The sequence below is a fragment of the Piliocolobus tephrosceles genome, chromosome 13 (assembly GCF_002776525.5).
Source record: "Piliocolobus tephrosceles isolate RC106 chromosome 13, ASM277652v3, whole genome shotgun sequence".
Taxonomy (NCBI): domain Eukaryota; kingdom Metazoa; phylum Chordata; class Mammalia; order Primates; family Cercopithecidae; genus Piliocolobus; species Piliocolobus tephrosceles.
In genome coordinates, this window is record NC_045446.1 from 107,453,465 (window position 1) to 107,478,794 (window position 25,330).

A 25,330-nucleotide genomic window follows, 5' to 3' on the forward strand; every position below is an offset into this window, starting at 1 on the left:
GTCTGAATACATAAGTTTAAGTTGTGGCTCCACCACTTACTACCTTTAAGCAATTTACTTAGCATTCTTGTACCTCTACTTGCCCATCTGCAAAATGGGGGGATAAAAGTCCCCTTCTCTTTAGATTGCTGAGAAGGTGAAGCAAGCTACATATGTCAAATGCTTAGAACAGAGCCTGGCAACTTAGTAAGTGCTCAATAAATATCACTCATTATTATGATGTTGTCCCTTATTCTTTTTCCCTAGAACTAGGCAGTACCTCCATGAGTTAAATGGCCCAGTGACCTCTCAGGTTGCTCACTACTTCTTCTTACCCTCCAGCCATGTTCCCAGATCACCCCACCCTTTCATTGCCCACTTGCCTGTGCCTGCACTGTCACCTCCATCCAAAGTGCTCTCTCTGCCCTCTTGACCTGGTCACAGACTCCAGGGCCTGACTTGAGCCCCGTCTCCTTCAGCATGCCTTACTGCGTGGCCATCAACAGAAAGAATGTTCCTGTGGCATCCTCCTCTTTGTGGGAAGACACTATAGTCCCCAGACAGAAGCCAGGAAAGGAACAGATCATGGCCAACCTGGACTCCTCTGCAAGGCCTGGCACTGTGCCTGGCACCCAGCAGGGGTCCAAGCCCCTTTTGTTGAATTGCCTCGGATCTATCGTCTATTTCCCACTAGTGCAGGGTGACAATCCCAGCCGCTTTTCTCCAGACTCGTAAGTACTTGAGAGCTTAGGTCTCCAATTCTATACCCGAACAGCAGAGAATCACAAGAGGAACCCACAGAAGCAACTCGGCATTATGGAGGTGAAGGACCACCAAGCTGAGAACCTGGTAATGCCACCGATTTGCTACGGGACTTTAGGCAGGTCTCCCGGTGTCCTCCATGCCACAGGACAGTTCAGTAGGGGAGAGACTGTCATTTTGTCATCACCATTAATCACTGGAGAGAAAGAGAGGTCTGAATAAAATATGAATCCTGCCCCTGATGATTATACATTCCTGTAATGGAGATAACACAGACTTTTTAAAAAAATTACAGGACAAAGTACGATTAGTGTCTTGAGCAAGGAACCGATAAAGTTTGGAGGGAGTTCAGAAAAGGAGCCCCTTGGAGTGGGTTAATCTGGGTGACTTTTAAATCCATCCTTAGCAGAAATCGAGGAAAGACATCATGGAAAAAGTAGTATTTGAACCAGACTTTGAAAGATGCGTAGGCTTCAGACAGACAAAGGAGGAAAAATATCTGGTATCTGTAGTGAAATACAAAGGTGCCCATGAGTAGTTAAAATCATGTGCCCTGAGAGAGAGCAGGAGACAGGAGAGAAGATGGCAGGGGAGAGTGTTGGTCTGGACCTGGGTTTCTTTATCCATAAATGCAGAGGCTGAGTGACACAGTCTCCAGGGCACTTTCCAGCTCTCACAGTCTGTGATTCCACATGTTCACAGCCTACATGTGGCCCAAACTGGTTTCCAGCACTGGCACCACCTCCCCTCTCTGTGCCTATCTCCCATTCAAATTGGTGTAGATTCGTGGGATCCAAAGAAGTGACCCTCATGTCAGCCTGAGTGAAATGTAATTAATAAATTGAATCTGCATTCCAAAGCCAAACCAAGATCACATTTGTTTGTTGTATTGAGATTATCCATCCCTGTCCATCAGAGCCGACAACATGAGCCGAATCCTAAATTCCCAGTTTAGGACAGTCTTTGTGTCTCCCACGGGGCCAAAAACAGAGCCAGAACCCAACAAAGCCTTCTTGTTAGGATGGCTGTTTTGTTCACTGGTTTTTAAGCTGGAGATCTGTTGCCCTTCAGAGGAGCCCAAGCCTGTGGTCACTGCACACACAGCCAGAGGTCAGCACAAGGGTTGGTGATAGGGTTCTGTTCCCAGGCAAGTGCAGGAGACAGAGATGGGCCCTCCTCCTATGCTGAAACCTAAGGACACCCGACTCCTAACGATTCCGAGCCTGCTCCGGAGAGGCGGCGGGAAGTAGAGGAACGTGGAAGACCAGCTCACATCCAGGCCACATCTCTTATTAGCTGTGGCCTTGGGTAACGTGCTTAACTGCTCTGGACCTCAACATCCTCATTTATTAAATGAGGAAATAAAAACAAAAGCAGAACATAAAAACAGTATCTCTCTGAAAGGGTTATTGTGAGGTTTAGAGATAATAAATGTAAAATGCCGAACCCAAACGAGGTCTCCATACATGACAGGTATTATCATTCATCTTGTTATTATTATTATTATTCCTCTGTGACAGTGCTGTGCTGGTTCTGGGGATAAAAAGATGAAAAAGATACAGTCGTACACCCTCCTGCTGCAGACAGACAGAAATAACAGACTAGGACGCAAGATAGAATGAAGGCAGGGCTCCGGGAACGAAACCAGGGTAGTACTGTCTGCCTGGCAGACCTCTGGCCTCGTGGAAGAGTAAGGGACAAAAGAGGGGCAGGGCGTCAACAGAGAGGAAGGGTCCACTGTACCCCAGGCAGAAGAGATCGCTGAATCGAATGAGAGCTATGAAAACCCACTTGTCACCCTGGAACTCTGGAGTTCATTATTCTAGGGAGGCTGGTGGTTTACTTTGCTCTCTTGGCCAAAGGCGAGCTCCTAGGAGGAAGCACTGCCTGATAGGAATCCTTATACGACACTAGGAGACCCTTTCTCATGTCACAGGACCCCTCTGGCCAGATGCCTCCTTGCCCCTGTGTCTCCCTACTCACAACAAACAGTGTCCTCAGCACACTTTCAGCCGGCCAAGGCACGGTGACAACTCAGTATTCCCATTTGCATGGACAAGGGAGCTGATGTAGGCTTGTCTTCCTGAGCAGCAGCAGACACATCTGGCCCGCATCTGAGCAGTGTCCCAAACTCCCCGCTGGGGCCGAGACAGCCAGTCAGGATGCTGGGGAAGAGCATGCTGGGAAACTCCCACAAGGGGCCCGCATTGATATAATCAGGTCTGGTGGAAATTAAAAGCTATTAGGAACAGGGCCGGATTTATCTTTACATCCAATAACATGTATTGTAATGGTGATCATGCAGATGGGAAATTAAACCACATCTCAGCTTCACTGGAGGCCTTAATTTTAATTTATGTTTGTGCTCAGCCCTTGGCCCTCTTACCCCCACCCTGCCAGCCTTGGAGAGCCAATTCACACCAGGACCAAATCCCTGGAGAGAGAAGCAAGGGTGGGAGTCTGCCAGATACAAAGTGAGAGGCTCTGAGCTTTATACACACGTCTTTAAACAGTGGGATGGAAAGATGACCTGCTTGAGGGAGTGGAGGCGGGTATAGTAGGTGGCTAAAGGGTAACACTTTGAGCTATTTCTCCAGCCTGTCACTGCCCTGGGCAAAGCACAGCCAAAAAGCTGGTGAGAGTTTCCTTTGCCAGCTTCAGGATAGCCAGAGATAGCCAGGAAGGCTAACCTGTGAGTAAACACCCAATTCATGGAGCTTGTTTTGGTCCCAAGCCTTCAATTCTTCCCAGACTCCCTCAGAAAGAGGCGTGGGACAGCCAGCTCCCATCCACAGGGGCTGCAACCACATGAGGGCCCCCTCCTCCCAGGGTACCTGCATCCCCAAGGGGATGCCTCCTGGGGCTCTGATGGGCCCACACCAGTCTCCCTGCCCCTCCTTCTGTGTTCCAGCTCCTCCCAGACTTGCGGTTTGTGGAGAAGCTGAGCCCAGCCCTGTAGATCCAGAAATCAAAGTCAACACAGTTCCTCTGGCTCCGGAAGCTGATCCTGAAGCATCAGAGGGAAGTATCCCTGGCTCCTCCATCTTCCATTAACCTTCAGGGCAACTTGCATGTAATCTTCCCCTACCATGAGAAGTGCCATCCAGCCTCCCCACCTCAAAATGCACACACACACATAGCACACATACTGGGCATAGTGTGAATATGGTTAGTGGAAAAAAAAACCCTATTTTTATAAAAAATCAAACTACCTGCCTTTGCCAAAATTAAAGCATGTGGCATGTGGGCCCGAGTTCTGGTCCCCTCACCTACAGAGCCTGGACAAGACAAAACTCCACTCTCTCTGGTTCTCATGGAGTCCTCCATGATTATGCTAGTTGGATTTCTGTGCTTGGGGAAGACTGGCCCCGGATCTAACATGTAGCTGTAGAATGATCTAGAAGGATTATGGATAGGGCTGGAGGGCTGGGCAGGAGAAGAAAATTCTCCAAGGCCAAACTAAAGAAAGGGGTTCTGCAAAACCAAAGCTTAACACAGCCCCGCAGATTAGCATCAAGGCCACTTCCCTGATAATTATGCCCTTTGGGGCCACCAGCCCAGTCTTGACATCAAAGACAGCCCTGAAGCACCAACTACAAGGGCTGCCTGGGGGAAGCTCCCTGCCTCCAGCTCCTAAGCACAGGAACCAGTTAACCTTCCTTCTCTCCTATCTGATCTGGTCTTCTCCCGACCCCACGCCCAGCCTGCTGTCCTTATTCCATGCCTCTGTCCATGCCATTCCCCAGATTCCTCCAGAATTCTTCCAGCCACCCATTCATCTACTCACTGATCATTTAGCGAGCTTTTATTTACCCTGAGTGCAGAAGTGGGGATGTGTGGATGAGAACGATCCAGTGCTGGCCCGTGGGAACTGCAGTCGCATGGGGAACACAGACACCACTCCATACCAGAAACACACACCACCGCAGCAAACAGCCAGCGCCAGTGCTCTCTTCCACCTAATAATCGCTATAACCTCGCTATAACCACGTGCTCAGCAAGTGTCCAGCAGTGTTCTTGACATTATTCATATATTGATTCATTTAATTCTTACTCGAACCCTATGAGTCCATTTTACAGGTGGGGAAACGGAGGGAGTAAACGACTCGCCCAGCTAGTAAGCAATGGAGTGAGTATTAAATGCGGGTAGTCTGGTCCTAGATTCTAGGCTCTTAATCACCACACTGCACTTGATTCCATGAAGTCGTCCCTACATCAATTTGTCCCCCTTCCTAAAGTCAAAGCCCTCACTGCCTACCGCACACATTTAAAGCCTCCACTGTAGCTAGAGTAACACTTTACTGGATACATTTATATGGTGGGGGAAGCATGTCTGTGTGGGGTTAACCACACAGGTTAAAAAAACAGACTCTGGTTCCAGCCCCACCCTCTGCTCAGTGTGATTCAGAAGGTATTTTGCTTCTCTGAGCCTCAGTTTCCCCTTCTGTAAAGTGGAGAGGGGAAAACACATTTATGGACTTTTTGTGATGATAAAAAGAGATCCTGTATGGAAGTTTCTGAGCCCTGTACCTGGGATATAGTAAGCACCCCCCAAATTGTAATGCAAAAATTATCATTATAAATGGATATAATGCTTAGTCCATAAACTTAAGTATATGAGGAACACCACATTTCTTTATGTTCTTTAAATCACCTTAAATCTGACTCTACTAGATAGGCAGGAGATTGTCCCCAACATTATTGGGGCTTCTCCCAGGGTATGCCAAGTTCCGGGGTACCTCTGGTCCTCACCAGCCCATGGTCCCTGCCTGAATGATTGCTTTGGCTCTTGGGCTGTGCACCTTGTGACTCATTTGAACACAAGAACCCTGGCCTCAGTCCCGGACCCTGCAGGGCCCCACACAGCCACCCCTGCGGGTCCAACCGCTTCTTCTGGCTGCGTCCAGGGAGCAGCCTTCCGCACGGTCCCCAACCCTGGCATCCTTTCATCTCCTCTTTGCTCCTTGCCCTCAGAGGCTCTCCTCCCCAGACAAAACACCCTTCCTAACCTTTGCTATTAGCCTATGGTTTTACAAAAGACAGGAGGAGCAGCTGTCTTCCAGGAGCTTCGAATTCCCATCCTGCTACCAGCTCTGAAGTCTAGAGATATAATGGCCTGGCCATCTGCTTGGAACTGAGAGAAGGAAAAAGTACTGAGCGTAAAAGGCAAATTAATGTCTCAAAGAAAGTCTCCTGCTGCATTAGCTGTCAACACGCCAGAGCATGGTTCTTGTCCTAGGTACACATCAGAACCACCTAGCGAGCATTGAAAAGGCTGATGCCCAGGCTCTACTCCTGGGAGAGTCTGATTCAGTTGATTTGAGGCTAAGCATTGGTGTTTCTTTTTTTTTTTTTCCCGAGATGGAGTCTTGCTCTGTCGCCCAGGCTGAAGTGCAGTGGTGCGATCTCGGCTCACTGCAAGCTCCACCTCCTGGGTTCACGCCATTCTCCTGCCTCAGCCTCCCGAGTAGCTGGGACTACAGGCGCCCGCCACCTCGCCCAGCTAATTTTTTGTATTTTTAGTAGAGAGGGGGTTTCCCTGTGTTAGCCAGGATGGTCTCGATCTTCTGAACTCGTGATCCACCCACCTCAGCCTCCCAAAGTACGGGGATTACAGGCACCAACCACCGCACCCGGCCAGCACTGGTGTTTCTAAAGAAGCTCCTCCGGGATTTAAATGGGTAGCAGGCTTAAGAACCCCTGCTTTAAAGATTCCATGAATAGAAGTCTTATCTTCCCCAACTAAACCATCAACGCTGAGGAGCAAGAATCGTTTCATACAATCAGTTATGGGACCTTAATGCTCAAAGGGCACTCAGAGATCACCTGGTCCAGTTGCTCCAATTTACAGCAAGGGAAACAAAGGTCCTTGGTTGAGAAAGGAAGAAAACGCAGCAGAACCCCGGCAACATGCAGAGATGAAGAAATTGGTGATGGAAAAATCCCACAGTTTTGTAAATGGAGGCCTAGAGGTATTTTAAGGACCTGAGGTCCTCTCTTGGGGCTTCCATACCTATTTTCCTGTGGGAGACACAACCCCACAGAGGTAAAAGGAGCCAATAATGAGGGACTCGCAATCACAGCAGCTGTAATGAGATGAACCCACAACATGGTATGAACCCCATCTCCCAACATCAGCCTCAAAGTGAGGCCAGCTAGAATTCCGATGGAGTCTTTAGCCAACTCATGCAAGAAGGAAAGAAGGAAAGTCCCCATACACATGCTTCCTGAAGTCAGGTCCTCCAGGGAGGCAGTGCTCACTGTTTTAGTCACACAACACAGGAACACAGACCACAAATCCTCTTCTCATCCCTCGTCCCCTTGCCACCTTTCGCAGGTAAGGTGCTTCCAGCCTTGCCTCAGGACTGGGTCAAGCAAAACCCCAGCAGTCAGAAAGGATGGGGCTTCCACTGCACTCGGTGTCTGATGGCACCCTCACACCCAGCCAAGACCACCAGCGTGTGGGTCTTCAACACCCCACACAGAGACGTGCCAGGCCAAGACCAAAGACACTTTTTTTTTTTTTTTTTTTTTTTTTGCCAAAGCATCACCAGAACAATAACAAATCACTCCCCAAGACCAATCTCAAGATCTTGTTGAACTCAACAACCAGCTCCGGCATCTCTACTTTACCCAGTCCCCACAAAGCAAGCACCCGTCTGCCATAGCCCCAGGACACTTCTTACCTGGGATGATGGAGACTGTGTCTTTCTCCCAAGACACAACGCTAACGTATTCCTGCACTGAAGAGGGGATGAGGCACTTGAAGACGGCCACGTTGCCACGCATTGACCTTTGATCCTCCACCCGGACGGTGTAGGGTTCCCTGAAAACTGCAGAGAGATTGGCAGTGGGGAAGAGAAGAGTGTCACAAGGATGTGGTGAGGGTCCCCAGAAAGGAACAGAGAGTCAGCTCAACTCCCTCTGCTCCTTCAGCCTCACCTTCTTCACTTCTTCCTTCCCCCCTCCCTCTTAGCCAGCCCAGAAGCCCCTGCCATGATCTTGTTCTTGTCTGGGCAACTCCTTCTCCATCAACCTCCCCCCCATCCTACTGGGCAGCCTCTTCTCCCTCAAAAATATCTGGCCTCCCTCTGCAAGACCATCCATCCAAATTCCAACCTCTCCCATTTCGGTATTAGCAAATCATATTAGATCTTAAAAGCCTTGAGGGCAGCACCTAAGCCCTGCAATGTTATATTCACCAAAGGGATGTGCAGGTAATACGGAAAGACGCTAGAATTCCCGTAAGAAAACCAAACCAGATTTCCTGAATTATTGTTAGACCCAGGGTGGCAATTATTTTGGACACAGTGACCATAATGCACCCAAACAAAACCTGTGACACAGGCTCTAACAACTGAGTTTTGGGCTTCTCAACATGAAAGGCAGGCTGGGAAATGTAGTTCAGATCCTGAACTTACAAGGACAAAGGGAGAGAATGTTTGGGACTGTGATTGTCTCTGAGCACACAGAACTCCAGAGACATGGACACAGTCTCCAAGATTCTCCAAAACAGAGCATCCTTGCCGCTTTCTCCCCATTTCTGACCCTGGCTGCAGCCTCTAGAGCACCCCTCCCTGACCCCCAACCTTGCCCCTGAAGAACCATCCCTTCCCCCACAGTGCCCACCTCCTGCCTCAGCTGGCTTCTGGGGCACTGCCACCTGCAGCCACTGTATGTGTCTGGCCCCTACAGGCAGGCAGACCCAGCCCTACCAATGGGACCCAGGCTTCTGCCTCTGCCTTGTCCTCCCCTGTTTGGCCTCTCCCAGGCCTCGCTTGATCCTTCCATGCCCTTCTCTGCCAAGTAAAGCTGGAACATCCAGAGCCCTGCTGCCTCCCGACCTTGTCCCTCAGCAGGCACCTGGGCAGCGTGCCCTCCTCCTCTCCCTGCGATGGTTGCCAAGGTGACACTTAGGGCCCTGGCAGCCCATCCCCACCCCCTGACTGTGCACCTGCAGCCCCTCTGGCATCATCAAGAGTCTCTTAATTGATTGTGTTTCCAGTCAGCCTGGCTCTCCCTGGCCCTCCCTCGGCCTTTATTCTTTGCCCTTCTCCAAGTTGTGGCTATGATGAGGAGGAGATGTAGTTGAGGTGGAAGAAAGAGAAGAGAGGAGAGGCACTGGTGGCTGTGTGGATCTGTGGTCCAGCCCTTCCATGGGTTTGGGCAGGGCCCTGACTCCAGATATGAGAGAGCACAGAGGAGAACAAGGGGAATGGACCTTGGAGGGAGGCAGGGTGGCAGAGTGGAAAGGGCGGGCTGGAGTGCACGCCACCCGTGATGTCCCAGGGAGTCAGCAGAGGTTTATGGTTAATGGCATCTAACAAGTGGGCCCTGCCTCCTCCACTGGCCAGCCGTGTGATCCTGGACAAGGGTTGGTTAACCTTCTGGAGCCTCAGTTTCTTCATTTATAAAAGGAAATCACCATAAGAGCAGCATATGAAAGGCCCAGCACAAGGAAAGCACTTTGATAATGTCACTTTTCATGACAGCTGCACGTCTGTGATTAACTGGCTGTGTACCCTTGGACAAGTGACTTAACTTCTCTTTGTCTTAATCTCTTCATTTGTAAAAACACATTTATACACTTACTATGAAAACTGCATCCTAACCCAATGAGGGGGAGGTGACAGGAAACACGGTCCCTTCCGCTTAACCCAATCCTCCACGCTGTGGAGGCCAGAGCTGGGCTCCAAATCCAGGCCTCAGGGCTCCTAGTCCAGCACTTGGTGTTGCACTGGGGTTGAGCAGTGCAAAGAACTTGCTCCTAAAAAGAGTCCATGGGGAGCCCAGGGAGAAACCCTGAGCAAATCTCTGTGTTCTAAGAGCTCATGGTCTAGCCCCAAACCATCCGATGGAATGAGGCAGAGCTCTCACCCCACCTCACCCCTACACACTCCCGTTCCCAGCTACTTGAAACCTTGCTCTTATGAGAGGTGTCCCTAAGGCAAAAGGACTCCAAAAAGTCAGAGAGGGTCTGTCACCACATGCTGGTTGGGAGGCCTTTCCCAGAACCACTCTCCTTGGTTGGCCCAATACAGTCCCTGGAAAAGATGGCATGACCTAGGCCTGGCACCATTGCAGTGGGCTGGGTCTCTAAGTTGAAAAGCTCTTCTAAGTAGAAAACCATTCCCAAAACTTCAGTTCTTTATAATGAGACCCACCTTGCCACTGATTATGACACGCCAGTGTACCCTGACGTCCTAGTGAAGAATGGCTGATCTAAGCTGTCCCCCTTGGCCTCCTGACCTAATCCAGAGAAATGAGACTTTCTTTTTTCTTAAAGTAGACCACCTGAGAAACCCTACTTCCTTCCCTCCATCTACTCTTCCAAAGACCAAAATCCTTCACTGCTAAAAGTATTTCATTATGAATTTTACCAAAATGCCTTTTCTCATGAGATATGTTATCCTCAGACATCCCCTCAGCAGTAGAACGGACAAAGAAAGTGTGTTCTAGCTGCATGATGGCACACTAGACGGCAGTGAGACCAACCAACCTCCTACCACACACGGCAGTAAGGGTAAATCCCATAAGCAGAATGGTGAGCAAAAGGTCTAGACAATACATACCATTGGACTCCATTTGTATAAAGTTCATAAATAAGCAAAATATCTATATTGTTAGAAATCAGAATAGTGGTGGCTCTTAGGGGAATAGTGTGGGAAAAGAAGCTTGAGGAAGGCTTCGAAGGTCCTGATGTTGTATTTCTTGATCTGAGTGTTAGTTGAACTTTGTAAAATTTCATCAGGCTACATACTTATAATGTGTGCACTTTTCTTTATGTATTATTTTTCAATAAAAGGCTTCAAGAAAACCTCACTGTGGATTTTCTATAAGTCAAGGGCTGAAGTGAGCACCTCATTTAAATGAGCACCATCTCATTTAACCATCACGTGTGGTGATACAGAGGTAGGTAGTTGCATCCACTTTGCAGATGAGAAAACTGAAGCTTAGGAAGGTGTCTCCTCGCCACTGCACTCCAGTCTGGGCGACAGAGTGAGCCTCTGTTTCAAAAAGAGAGAGAGAGAGAGAAAGAGAAAGAAAGAGAGAAAAAGAGAGAAAGAAAGAGGAAAGAAGAAAGAGAAAAAGAGAGAAAGAGAAAGAGTCTCTTATGCCTATGGACACACAGCAAGTGGTAAACTAAGATTCAAAAGTGAACAACAAAACTGTTCTTGGGTGAATGACTTCTTGCAAGCCCCCCCGCCCCGAGCATGTTGCACACATACCCTCAGAATGACGGCACAGCCTTCTCCTGTGCCACTGGGGCAGCAGGCGTCTTGTCCCTTACCTGCTTTGACGCGGATGTTGGGGCTCCGGATCTTGCCGGCAGCGTTCTCCGCGGTGCAGAAGTAGTCATTGTCGTGGATAAAGCTATTGAAGGCGGAGGGGGAGAAGGGGTAGAGCTGCAGCGTCCCGTTGGCGTGGACGTGCCGGATGTGCGGCACGTCGTAGATGTCGTCCCCCGTGGCCAGGTACCATCGAAGGGCCGCGCTGGGGGAGCCCGCGGCCGGGCAGGGCACCACCACCCCCACGGAGCTGGAAAAGGTCACCTGCTGCAAGGAGTCATTTACAAAGTAGAGGCTGGTGCCAACATCTTCAGGGCGGGCTGCAGGAGAGGCAAAGGGAGAGACTTGGTTAGCATGGGCTCTAACAATACCCACACGAGCCACGGAGGCTTGCCACAGGCTGCACTCATTCACCTGACCTTTAAGCATCAGTCATTCAGTAAACACCTATTGGGCACTGACTATATAGCAGGCACTGGCAAAGGTGAATCAGAGACAGTTCCTGATCCATAGAAAACCCCAGCCTTCAGGTGCGGCGGCTCATGCCTGTAATTCCAGCACTTTGGGAGGCCGAGGCGGGTGGATCACCTGAGGTTAGGAGTTCAAGACCAGCCTGGCCAACATGATGAGACTCCATTTCTACTACAAATACAAAAATTAGCCGTGTGCGCGTGCTTGTAGTTCCAGCTACTCGAGAGCGTGAGGCAGGATAATCGCTTGAACCTGGGAGTCGGGGGTTGCAGTGAGCAGAGATCGTGCCACTGCACTCCAGCCTGGGCAACAGAGCAAGACTCTGTCTCAAAAAAAAAAAAAAAGAAAGAAAGAAAGAAAGAAAGAAAGAAAGAAAGAAAGAAAGAAAGAAAGAAAGAAAGAAAGAAAAGAGAAAAAGAAAACTCCGGGATTTTTGGAATTTGTTCAGAATCACACAGTTAGGTTATAGAACTAAAATGTGACCCCACTGCTCCTAAAGAGAGTTATAGTGCTCTTTCTACTGTCCCACAGATGAAAGTTGCAAAAGATCTCAAGACCATGCTCTGAGATAAATGGCTACGGGAGCCGGGATGCTCGCCTGGAATGGAAGATGGAAGAGTGCAGGAGACCCTGATAGCCAATTTGAGAAATGTGTTGCCACAGCAGACTGAATGAGGGCCAGCAGAAGAGTGGGTGGATAAGATCTAGACTAGGGCCAAAAGACCCAGCTTCTAAACCCAGCCCTGACACCATGTGACTGTGCAATTCCCTTCCTCACTCGGATCATCTGCTCCTTCACTTGGAAAGTGGAGGGAGAGGATGGGCAAGACTGCAAAGACCCCCTTCCATCTCTGACATGGTGCCATTCCAACCCTCAACCACATGGGAGAATGTTCTTATGATTACAGCTGGCAGTGGCAGGGCCACCTGACTGGGAGGACTGGCCATCTGTTCCTCTTATCCCAGCATCAGGCCTAGATATTTCCTGCTCTTATCCCAGTAGCCCTGAATGTTGGAATCAAGGGGTGCCCCCCTTCCTCTTGAGGAGCCTGCCCCTTTAAGAAATCCACTGCCTAGCAAGTGGACACCAACCCAGAGGAAGAGAGGGCAGGGTCCCAGGTCTCTAGCTGGAAACCACTCCCTCTCCACCAGGAAGATCAACGAGCAAACAAACCACTCCGCTGCTTGTTTAAAGAACGTTGCAGGGGACCCAACTTGACCTCAATTTCCACAACTTTATAGGATGGGGGAGGGCCCACATCCGGCCATATTAATATTCTTGGCTTAACTCTGAGCTGAGCCTCCGGGGAGAATATACCAGGCAGCTCGTTGAGGAAGGCCATTAAGCCTCATTGGTCAGAGCAATTCACATCGTCTCATAAAAAGCTGTGATGAAGCCATTAGCAGACGTGCTGGAAAACACATTCGTGGGCTTCTTGCTGCGGTGTCAGGAGCATCCTCTTAGCAGCAAATGCATTTGCTGTCCCTACCATGCACTGCACTCATAGTAGCTGAAAGGCACTTTCTTGGAGAAGGGAGCCACATGGCCTTGCCATTCTCCTTCTCATGCTGCCTACTCTTGTGACAGTCACAAAATTGGTGACTCTGCTCTGCACAGGACACTTAGAAGCTCTGGAAGCATGACCGACTTGCTATGGCTAGAGTGTTCCCCAAGAGCATGAAATCATGCCATTTCTCCAGGCAGCAAACTGAGGCTCGGGAGGTTTTTCTTAGAATACACACTTAGCAGGTCCCACTTCCAAGATTCTTCTCACTTTCTGAAAGCCTTCCTTACTGACATCCATTCAGCAAATATTTGTTAAGCATCTTCTATGTGCCAGGCACTGTTGCTAGGGACTTTACTTATATGACTTCTTTTAATTATCCCAACAACACTAAAACATAGGTACTATTAGTATCCCAGTGTACAGATGAGGAAACTAAGGCACTGAGAGATCAAAGCAACTTACCCAAGACCACAGAACCAGTGAGTGAGGGCACTGGGACACAGAGTTGGGCAATCTGACCCTACAGTCACTGTCTTAACCATTCTGTGATGTATGACCACAGTATAACCACTGCAATAATAAAGAGGGGACTTTCACCTCCCTCAGACACAACTTGGCCACCAACTTCCATTTTCAGCTGGCCAAGAACACACAGGTGCACACACATATACATGCACACACACGACATGCACACTCCTTCCTGGGAGCGATTTCTGTTGGATTCTGGGTATTTCCGACAATACCTTGCTTTTGGGAACAGGGACATTGCTCGGGGGTCCTGGGTGCCTCCTGAGAAACCTAGTTAATCAGGCACTCTCACCCTGGCAGCTTCATGGATTTGGGAGGCAAAAATCCATCACATTACAGAAAGACTCTACATGGTGCCTGTAAATGGACTTAGGAAGCCGAGAGAATCCCTGACAAGGAGGAATTCAGGAACTGACTCATGTGAGAAGGTAAGTATATTCTTAAGGCTAAGTATGATGTAGCCCTCTGTAATGATAATACCTCCAGCAATAATAATAGCCACCACTGACTTCATTGTTAACTACAGGCCAGGCTCTGTGCCAGGTCCATTCTAGCTACTGTATTTATATTATGCAAATATTATATTTAATCTTCATAATTCCCTAGGGGGTGTTATTGTTATTATTTCCATTTTACTGATAAGGAAATTAGGACTCTGAGAAGTTCACTAACTTCCCCAAAGTGATACAATGTGCAAATGCCAGAGCTGAGGCTAGAACCCAGTTTTGCCTTGCCTCAGAGCTGGGGGATGTACCTCCCGCTCTACTGCAGAAACTCCATGGAAGACAAATCAAACCACAGAATATGGTTTTTCAGGCTGGGTACTTTCCCCAACCCTTCCTCCACCCCAACCGTATTCCAAACACACATCCCACTCTCCTTCTCAGTGGCTGGAAATCCATTCCACTCTCCCTGCCTCCTGAGACGGCCACTTTCCCAGGACCCTTCTGCTCCCTCCAGGAGCATCAACCACAATGACAGCAGCCTTCCTGCACTCCTGGGCCTCGGAACTTGCCGAAGCCAAGGACACAAGGTTCCCAGCAACTACAAATGGGTAGATTTAATTGATGAATTGACTGGGATTGTCCAGCCACCTGTCAGGACTGATGAAAAGGCAGATTTATAGCAAAAGGCAAGGAGCCTCATATTTCTCCCACCCTGGGATGTGAGCTTCTGTCTTCTGAGTCTGGGGGAGCAAGGGAGGATTAGACACACCATTCATTTCTGCGTATGGCTCTGACAGTGCATTGCCATTATGAAACATCACCCTCAGGTGTAAAACAATAGCATTTTGCACTTACATTGGGTTCATATTTTACCATCACAAGGCACCTGTCAGCTCAGAATGCAGAAACCCTTAAATAAGCATTAATTTAACCTGGCCCTACCTGCCAAGAGAAGGGAGTGAGCAAATACGTAAAGAGGAAACTGAGGCAAGAGACCAGTAAATACCTCAAATCTCTGCTATGTGCCACATTGAAGGCTGGGCATATGGGCAGCGGGTAAGTGGCCACAGAAGCAATGGGTGTGTTCAGAACTCAAGGGAAAGAAGCAGGAGTAGTAGGATCCTGACGTCCTCACTCTGGCCTCATGGAGTCTGGTGTGGCCTCTACAGCAGGGGCTTCCCCACCTTCTCAGACTTATTTGAATCTTCAGAGCGGTGACAAAGCCCCAGCAAGCTCCCAGAGGGGACCCAGACCCTTGCCTTGAAGTCTGACAGAACTACCTCCCCTCTGGGGGTTCACACCTCACCTGCTGTGTGACCTCAGGCAAGCCACTTAGCCCTCCTGAGCCTCCTTTACAAAAGGGCAGGATGTGATTGCACCATCTTAGCTGCCTCCCAGAGCTGCCTAGAGGGTGGAATGGAATGGGGCAGTTCTTGATTCCCCATGAGGACGTTCTAATATGAGATGGGGATTGTTCACTCTCCCTGAGGGGTCGAGGGTACGTACCTAAGATTACTGCAGGGATGAAAGGGCACAGCTCCACCCTGCAGCCTTGCAGAATTCCAAGCCCTCTCCAAATGCTACTTCCTCTCAGCTGACTCCTGCACCCTTCAGTGTCCTCCTTCCCCAGTCATTTCTGATCCAGGGACCAGAGAAGACATTCATCGCCTCAGGAGATATTTACCAAGCACCAGCCGTGCTGCACCACAGTATCCCAAGTACGGTGGGAGGCATCAAGGAGAATTGCTCCACCTTCCAGGAGCTTATAAAGGAGACGGGGAACAGGCGAGGAGGTTAAACAATAGCACCTGGCCATGCGTGAGGCCAGCTGAAAGCACTGATTTAGCCAAGAGCTATGGGGAGGGAAGGGGAAAGTTATTCAGCAGCCAGAGAAGAAGTGTTGGGAAGAGGTAGGAGCTGAGCTGAGCTGGAAGACCTGGATAGGTGGGGTGACAAGGGGGGGCACTCCCAGAGAAGACAGCCCAACAACAGTGGGTGAGGCATGCATGTTAGGGGGCCCTGTGGAAACCTTGCAGGCTGGAGCAGTGGGTGGGTTTGGGGAGAAGAGGCGAAACCAGCTGGATTGAGTTTGGGCCTCAGTGGTGGAAGACAGTGGGGGTCAAAGGCAGTGGGGGATACTTGGAGGTTTGCAAGCTTCGGAAAGCAAGGTTTGAGGTGTCCAGCAGTCCCCGACAGTGGCACCTGAGGTTATCCAAGTGCTTGTAGTCCTCATGTCTAACTACTGTGGCATTTTGGCTGGACATCTATTTCCCTAAAGTCTTACTGGCCTAAGGGTGTGGAGTCCCCAAAAGAAAGGAAGCTAACATTTATAGAGCGCCTTCTTGTGCGAGGCACCAGGCTTGGCCATCTAATCCCCACATAAAGGTATGAGGCCTCTAGAGGGACCGTTAGCCTCATTTTAAGGGTGAGGAAAAGGAGGCTGAAGGAGTTGACATCTTCTCCAAGATCCTACAGCTGGAAGAGACAGAGTCAAAATTCAACCAGCTCCAAACCCGAGCTTTTCCCATCACATCATTGAGTTCAAAGTTTGGGCTCTGATGAAGTTTCCCCGCATGTCTTCTCTCCAAGCTGGTCCCAATTTGGAAAGCAAATCCCCTGACAGAGACTCCTCCTTTCCCTTCCAATCTCAGTCACTCCCCGCAGCTCTTTCTTCCCTCTGCAGACAGAACCAGGCATATTTACCGAAAGAAAGAAGAGGAGGGGGAACACTTCATAAATAGAGAGACACTCAGATCAACAGCAAAGCTTCTTCTGGTTAAAGGGGGAAATGGATTTTTAATAGAAAATGGAAGTTATGGGCTTGGTTGTCATGTGACAGACACCCAGACTTCAGCCCATTTAATCTTCTCTGCCGTTTAACATTGAGCACCACCCCGATGCTGTGTTTCGTAAAACAGGCTCCAAATTGCTAGGAGATTAGAAGTGTGGAAATAGCACAGCAATATTTTTAAACCAGAAATCGCCCCCAGGCATTTGGGCTGCCTGCCCCCAGGGTCACCGCTGAAACCTAAGTATCCACTGCATCAACTCACTCGCCAGCCCTCTCCCGCTTGGGTATCAGGATTAGTTTTGCAAAGGGAACTTCAGCCCCATGTATGTAACCCCTGGGGCTCCCACCCCACCTGCCTGTGTGGGATGGGGGTGTCTGGCTGCAGTGGGAGGAGCTGGCTGACTGAGGTTGCTCTGAGGTGCACACTGAATTACCCCCATGTCATCATCTGTAATCATTGTAAAGGACAACCCGAGGGGACTGAAATCTTAACACCTCGCCACCTCCACTGGGAGATGAGTCATTTTGTTCTCTTCCCTTACAATATTTACTCGTCTCATTCACTGGACTTTTCATCCAGGAGTATCTGCCAGCGCTGGGACCCCTGCAACATTCCCTCAGAGACAGGCAAGATCCTTCAAGAGGCAGCCTCACCCGGGCATGGCAACCATTTGTAGGAGAGGTCGTGGATCTTCAGGGGAGCAGGGGGCAGGGGACAGGAGGAAGGGTCAGGGCCAAGGGGAGAGTAGGCATCCTCTCCCCTGAGGGCCATTAGCTTCCTGAGGGCAGTGACTGTCTAGTCACCACTCTGTCTCCTGGGCATATACTAGGCACACAGTACAGTGGTGAAAAGCCCACCCTCTGGTACCAGGCTCCCTGGGTTTGAATCCCTACTCTGTCACTTACAAGCAGTGTGTGTAACCCCAGGCAAGATTGCCTCTCCTTTCTGTGCCTCATCTATACAAAGGTGGTGACAATATCTACCTTTCCCCATCTATACAAAGGTGGTGACAATATCTACCTCAAGGGTTATTATGGTTGGATGAGTTAATACATACGAAGGACTTGGGACAGTTTTTGGCGTATGTAAGTGCCTGGCACCACCTAAGTATTTGTGGCTGTCGTTACAAGCAGTATCATCATAGCAGGCAAGCAGTAAGTATTTGTGGGAAAAGTGAATCCTTGTGCAACAAATATTTCCTGCTCACCTATGATGATCATAATAATAACCTAAAACTGTCGTTCTCAAACATCAATATGCATAAGAATCACCTGGAGAGCTTGTTAAAAATGCAGAGTCTTAGATAACAGATTCACCAAGTCTGTCATAGGGCCAGAAATTCTATTTCTGAGACTGGTGTCCTCTGTCTATACTGAGAGTAACAGTCCTTCGGAAAAGTAGATTTGCCATCCTGGACTTCTGTATTTCCTTTCCCAATGACAGACAATTGTCATCTGCTTGGCTGACAAGACCCTACCACCACATTAATTAACTTAATTTGGCGATCAAGATAAGCAAACAATAGTGGTAGAATCAATAGCAACAGAGCATTGCAGTAGCCACACAGCTTTTGCTAACTCCCAGGCCTTACGCAGAGTTCTTCATGCAGATGTGAGCTGGAGAGTTTTCTTGGATTGATTTGCAAGGTTGATTACTTCACTGTATTTCCACACAAAGGTTTTCACAGGAGACGTATTCTGCGCCCTCACTCTGATTGTTCTCATCTCAGAGGTGGAAAAATTGGGTCCAGAGAGGATCAACCAGTAGGGTGATCCTCCCACCAGCTCACCCACCAAGTTCATTCAAAACCCAGAGGACGACCAGCCAGACGGTGTCTTCCTGCTTCATTAAAAACCTTTTATGTTGCATCCACATCTTGGAAATAGTCTGAGCCCAGACCCTGGGAAGGAGAAGGTTGAGTCTCTCAGACAGCATCAGAGCATGTACCAGGCAGCCTGAGCTGGTACGGTCCTTGGACAAGAGGGAGCAGCGGGCCAAGTCCCATGCTCTCTGCCTGTGATGTCTACCCAATGTGGCACACCTGCTCCACCACTACCTTCCCCATCACAGTGCCTTGTTTGTTTTGAGACGGAGTGTCACTCTGTCACCCAGGCTGGAGTGCAGTGGCACCGTCTTGGCTCACTGCAACCTCCACATCCCAGGTTCAAGAAATTCTCCTACCTCAGCCTCCTGAGTAGCTGGGATTACAGGCATGCACAACCACGCCTGGCTAATTTTTGTATTTTTAGTAGAGATGGGGTTTCACCATGTTGGCCAAGCTGGTCTTGAACTCCTGACCTCAAGTGATCTGCCTGCCTCGGCCTCCCAAAGTGCTGGGATGACTGGTGTGAGCCACCATGCCTGGCTCCATCATTTCTTTTTAGCATTTGTTCTGTGTCAGGCATGGTGGGAAGCCTTTTTCTTGCATTATTGCACATTTAATTCTTACAACAGCCCTTGGATGTAGCTACTGTTCAAGACCCCATTTTACAGATAGGAAGACAGGCTCTTAGGTCAAATAATTTCCTGGTGTTGCACAGTTCATAGTGGCAGAGCTGCATTTCACATTTTTATGTCACGACGTGTGGCTCAGCAGGCACATGACAGGCTAGATTCAGACCATCCCCACAGTGTGAGCACACTGTAGGGGGATTTTCTGACAAAAGAGAGCAACTGGGGTATGATAATTCAGAATTATTTGGGAATCTCCCTGTCATTAGACATTCCATCCCTCCCCCAACTAAAGGCCGGCAGCTCCCCACCCTAGTCGTTGAGATGACCAAAAAGCACCCCCACTTCCAATCCCCATGCAAAGCACAGCTCACGTGTCCTCCCTGTGTCCATCAGAAACACGGGTGGTTTTGGCGTTTGTTTTTAAGATTCTTAGCACAGACATGGTTTCTGTGACCAGCAACCAGAAACCTGCGAGGTCCAGTGGAGACGCAGCTATCCTTCAACCTCCAAGGCCCTGCGCCATCAGCTCCAGGAGAAGTTATGAGCAACAGCTGACTGTCGGACAGACTCTTTAATCTTCCAGCCCTTTCCAGACAGGGCCTGTCAAAGGAAGGTCCCTTATGGCCAAAAGTTCTTTCCAGGGAGTCAGCTCAGACAGCACAGTTGTCCCCAGAGAATCCTAGATTTAGATTGTTAATGCTTGAGGGACTTAAGAGATTATTTTGTCCAATCTCCTCCATTCACAAGGCCTAGAGAGGTGGAGTCATTTACCCCAGGGACACAGCTCACCAGCATCCCAGCTGGGGCTACAGTGCTGTCTCCAGTGTTCTCTCAGTTCTGGCCACCCTGCTGTCAGAAAACTAGCCATTGCGGAACTCAGGAGCACCATAAAGCACTGAAACGATGTCATATGAGGGTGTATCAGAGCAAACAGGGATGCTGTGTGTCCAGAGGAGGCGCCTCAAATGGGCAGGACATCTGCCTGTCATAGTCGCAGGGCTGTCAAGTGGAAGAGGTCTTTGCCTTGCTCTGTGTGGCCGAAGCGGTGACATCAGGACCAGTGAGTAGAAGGTCCAAGACCACAACAGGGTTTGACTCATTCTAAGGATGAGCTCTGTCATAGTCAGAGCTGTGTGGCCAGGAAGGGGCTGCCTTGCAAGGAAGGAGTCCCTGTCGCGGGAAGTACTAGTGCAGAGAGAAAAAGACGCCCGGTGGGAAAGCTGCAGAAGGGGTCAACCTCTGATTAGGGTACAGATTCCACAGCCTTAAAGATGTCTTCCAACCCTGCAAGACTTTTATCCAAGGTGATCACCTGAATCTCCCTCTCCCACCCCCAACGCAGGGGTCCCATCCTCTCTCATACCCCATGACTGCGGGAGGGTCACCCTAGAAGCAGGGTGTCCACCAGCCTTGACTTGGCGAGTTTTCAGGGATTCCAATGAGTGCTGTGACCTTAAATGGGGTCACATAAGATGGGACGGTGCCTACTGCTCTTCCCATAAAAACTGTGGATTCCCTGCAGGGAGAATGTCCCTTTGGGGAAGTTGGTCCAGAGGACTATGGACTACACTTGCATCTAAGAACCTTGGAGGGGGATGGGAGGAGGGGAGCAGAGGTAGGCTTCTTCCCACTCCCGCTGCCACTGGGGCCACAGGGGATCTGCCAAGTTTGCTCCAGGAAGACTATTGCCAGCCTGGCTGTGCCTCATCAGCTGTTCCCCATGATGCTGAAAAGCAAAGCTAGGAAAATTCTCCATATGTTGGGGCCGGCGGAGGGGGAGACAGCCACAAACAGCTGTGAGACCTTCATCGTTCCTGTATGATGAAATGACAGTAATTATGCCTCACATTTCAGCAGAGCATTCATAAGGCTAAAACGGGTTTGCTGTGGTTTTTACACGTGTGTGTTCATATGTTGCCTCATTCCGTATACAAAGCATTGTCACATGATGTACATTTTTATGCCCCTCATTCTTATTTATGCACATATAGAGTAACAACTGCTCTGTAGGATAGCCAGGATGGGTAATTTTGCCCATTTTACAGATTACAAGATAAAGGCACATGAACCATTAGGCAACTTGCCCAGGTAAGACAGGCTGAGCTTTGTTTTTTAGGCCCATGGATAATGTTCTTTCCAACACACAGACAAGCACAAACACACACACACACACACACACATGCACGTGCAAACACACATGCATCTCTTTAGAATCAGTTTAATGGATATGCAACTAACTAGCATTTGAATAATTGTTGTTAATGAAGATGGTGACCTTGGAAACTGTCAGTGCAAGCTTCATGTAGAGACAGGGTACAGGGAGTGGGGCAGGGCAGCTGAACAAATGAGGGGAGTAGGAGCTGGAGTGGCATGGGTGGTCCCCAAGGCTAATGCCATTCACGCTAAACCAGCACCCGACAAACATCTGTTTAACAAGGCACACAGGCTGTGGAGCCCACGCCCTCCCCAACATGTAGGATCCCACAGGCCATGGCCTGCCATAGGCAGCACTTGACCTCTGGGTCACATGCTGCTTCCCTGTGACAGACTAGGTCATGGAGGGAAGAGAAGTCTCAAGGTCACAGGCTGCCAAGAGTGTTCTCTATATGCAAAACTGCCTGCAAAACAGAGGTTCATCTCAGCAGGGAGAGACACAGAAATACATCCAGCAACAGTTACGAGGGCTCGCTTTGTGAGGAGTGCTTACACAGGCTTTATGGCATGAACTCCAGAATAGTTCTTACTCTGGCCAAACATGGTAGAGATTTAACAACCAACCCCAGCCTTCCTTTGGCAGATATGAGACCAACCTTTGCCTCACCTCAAATCCAAGTCTGGAGCCAACCTAAGCCTTCTCCGTCTCCACTGATGGCCACGGGAAGGGAATGTGCTGGGCACCCAAGGGACACTCAGGTGCCCACATGGCCTCAACTATCTTACTGAAGGAGTCCTACATGCTACCCAACTAGGTGATGGATGGAAGGAGTTGACGTCCCCTGTCCTGGCCACTACTTAGTCTTTCTTATCGTTATAAAGTCTAAGCCAGCTGGCTTGGCAAAAAATGTGGCTGATTAATTAAACTGCTTAAGGAAGGATCTGATGACGCATTCTGGAGAGGGGGCAAGGAGAGGAAGGTAGAGGCAATGTGGAGGAAAATGTATAGGTCTAATGTTTATTGAGCACTATGTTCTGGCTACTTGATATGCATTATCTTCTTTAATCCCATTTCAAAGCTGGAGAAAGTGGGGCTCAGAGAGGCCCAAAGTCACATGGCCAGTAAGTGCAGAGCCAGGATGTAAACGAATGACTTGCCTTGACTCCAAATTTCTACCACACCAGTGGGTTGTAAACTTTTTTATTTTTCATTCTACTCCAATATATGAAATTGGAGAATGAATAAAAGCTCTGGTTGAAAGAATGGCAGTGAGAACAGGGCAGGTGGTGCTTGAAGCTCTGCCCTCTGGCCCTCCCCCTCTCTACCTCCATCCATCCCCTGAGGCTCCACCTTACCCCTTAGGCCTCTATACCACATCCCTTGGAAATCTCTGTGGGCTCCGGTGGGCCAGGCCCCTTCTGGATCAGTGGATGTGCTGAAAAACACTCTGGGAAGGCTTTGCAGCAGCGCCTGCCATGGTAGTATCCTCTCAGGGCCCTGGAAATGCAGACAAAACCATTCCCGAGGCCACACTCCCACTGCAGCATCCCAGCTGGCTCGCTAGGAGGGGCCGCTCAGCTCTCCTGAAGTGCTCACTCCTCAAGCATCACTCCAGACTCTTGACACGCCCTTCCCTCAGTGACCACAGTGCCTGTCCTCCCTCTGCCCTGCCAGAACCAACCCACATACCTGAAGCTGCCCTAGGAGAGGTGGAATGAGAAGCTGGTGCTATTTCTTTCATCTCTCTGAAGCCACAACCACCTCCCAGGCTAGGTGTTGACAAACCAGGAGAGTGAAAGAACATTCCACCTCACTTCATACCCCCATGCCATCAGCCACTTCCTTACCACCTGCTGATGGCAGCCCTAGGCACCCAGTTCCCTGCATTCTAGGGGTGCACCCACCAGGAAGCTAATGCAGGCCCTGGATTTCTACAGCTAGTTTGCCCCTCCCTTCACTCTCTTCTTCCTGCAGCATGAGAGGGGCAACCCACATCCCAAGTTTGGTCTACTTTACGGTGTCTTGGCCCATTGCTACCCACCCTACTCCAATATCCCCAGTGCCACTGTCTGTCCTTGGATAGGGGTGGTGGGAGCTCTGGGGCTGCCTTGCCAGATGGTGAAGCCAGTGCTGAGCACTGGAGACACATATGGGAGGCAACAAAATCTAGGAGACAGAAGCATTACCAACACCAGTCCTTCTCCCAGCTCCGGCCCCACCCCCTTCCATGCAAGGAGGAAGCCACTGACTGGCTGCTACTGAGGTTGAGATCAAGATGCTACTCACAGAGGGCACAGCTTTTGGCCTGGCTAGGTGAGCATGCAAATCCATATGCAGATTATATGCAAATCTGGGGCATGCCCTTGGGTTCCTGGCGCCTTGCCATCCCTGCTGCCTGTAGCTCACACCCTATTCATGCACCTGGGTACCCGCTAGAATCGACTGGGCAGAGATTCTCAGACTGGAGCTGAGAAGGCGCTTCAGGAACTAGGGGATCTTTTCTTGACGACTTCAGAGGTCCCCCAGAAAACAACTCCTCCAAGATTATGGAGGAAGGAAGAACCTCCCAGCCTGGAACTCATATCCCTGCAGAAAAGCTCTCTGAGCATCTGCCCTCCCCTCTCTTCATCTACAATTAAATCATCCTTCACCAGCCAGAGCAGGGTACCAAGTAAGTGGCAAGGATGGAATTCTAAGACACAGAGAAGGTCAGGAAGGCTTGAGCTCTGCACCGCTCTGTCATAGGCTAACAGCCCATGGGGTGCTCTGGGCAGACCTTGGCCCTGTGTTTGGGGGCTCCCAGCCAGCCTGTTGGGGGCCTGCTTCTCTAGCAAGCTCTCCCTGGGCCAAAGCCCTGTCTGCTTGCCCACCTCCTTTCTGATCCTCATCCTAAGAAAACTAAGCCTCTCTGGCCAGTCCCCTGGGATCTGTTCAACCTAAGCGCTGCCTTTGGGTCCACTGCTTACTTGCTTTTTGTTTCTAATTGAGCTCCCCATTCCACTGCAGAAATATATTAAAGGCAGCTGGCTTTGATGCCCAGAAAAAAGAAGCATCGGAAAGGCTTATCGGGCATCATGGCACTGCCAATCTCCCTCATGTTATTCTAGCAACTGGGGTCTCTCTGCCACTCACCCCCTCCCCAGTATTCACTGACCCTTCGCCTGTCTCCCCTAAGTTGTGTTTGCCATTTCAAGATTTTAGAAACACATTTCCCCATCGCCCCCCCTCCCTTTTTTTAATTAGACACTGAACAGAATGTTGGAGATTTTCTTAATGGCCTGACGAAGGCTTTTAATTTGGTCTTCTCAAGAGAGAAGAACCATGAGTCCCCGTCGGAGAAGTTGGGGTGGGAAATGAAAAAATCAATGCAATCCATTATTTTGGCTTTTAGAAAATAGGAATTTTAGTGCCGGGGAAGCTTGTTCTTTTACACAGTAAAAATGCAAATGCAGGCAACACAGATGCTGGCACGCTGGATGGAACAACGGAGAGCGCCTCGCCGGGGTTCATCCGGCTGCCTAAACCTGGATTTGTTTTGGCAATAATAAGGCAGTTATTGGAGACTTGATAACCGATGATTAAAACCCCTTCCCAGTTTAGTTCTAGGGAATCGGTCTGAGCTCAGGCATCATTTAAAAAAAAAGGTATTTTGAGAGGAATGGAAATAACAGAAGCTTAAAACACATCCAATAACTGCTTAATTCCATCCAGAGGATGCTCCATCTCATCCTGTTTTCTTCTCTCTCTCCCTGCCTCCTCCCGCTCCTCACAGATGGACGTACAAATTATTGCAAGAGGATATTGTTTTCTGTAACAGGCTCGAACATTCACATTTACATTTTCCTTGGTGCCGCGGGGGTGACTGGCAACGGGAGAGAAAATACACCAAACCCCATCTTTCTTGCTGTCTCCGCATCACATCTTCCCCGAGCCGCCTCTGCCACCC

The 25,330-nt window shown here is 49.6% G+C and overlaps 1 protein-coding gene across 3 annotated transcripts in view; it reads right to left on the minus strand.

Moving 5' to 3' along the window:
• DSCAML1 (DS cell adhesion molecule like 1) overlaps positions 1-25,330 on the minus strand; it is a 374,167-nt gene that overhangs the window by 329,048 nt on the left and 19,789 nt on the right. For all 3 annotated transcript variants that reach the window (XM_023208329.2, XM_031936684.1, XM_031936685.1), the window contains exons 2-3: positions 11,033-11,350; positions 7,428-7,574 (exon numbers count right to left, since the gene is read on the minus strand). In XM_023208329.2, coding sequence (XP_023064097.2) covers positions 7,428-7,574; positions 11,033-11,350 — 465 coding nt within the window. The remainder of the gene's footprint in view (positions 1-7,427; positions 7,575-11,032; positions 11,351-25,330) is intronic.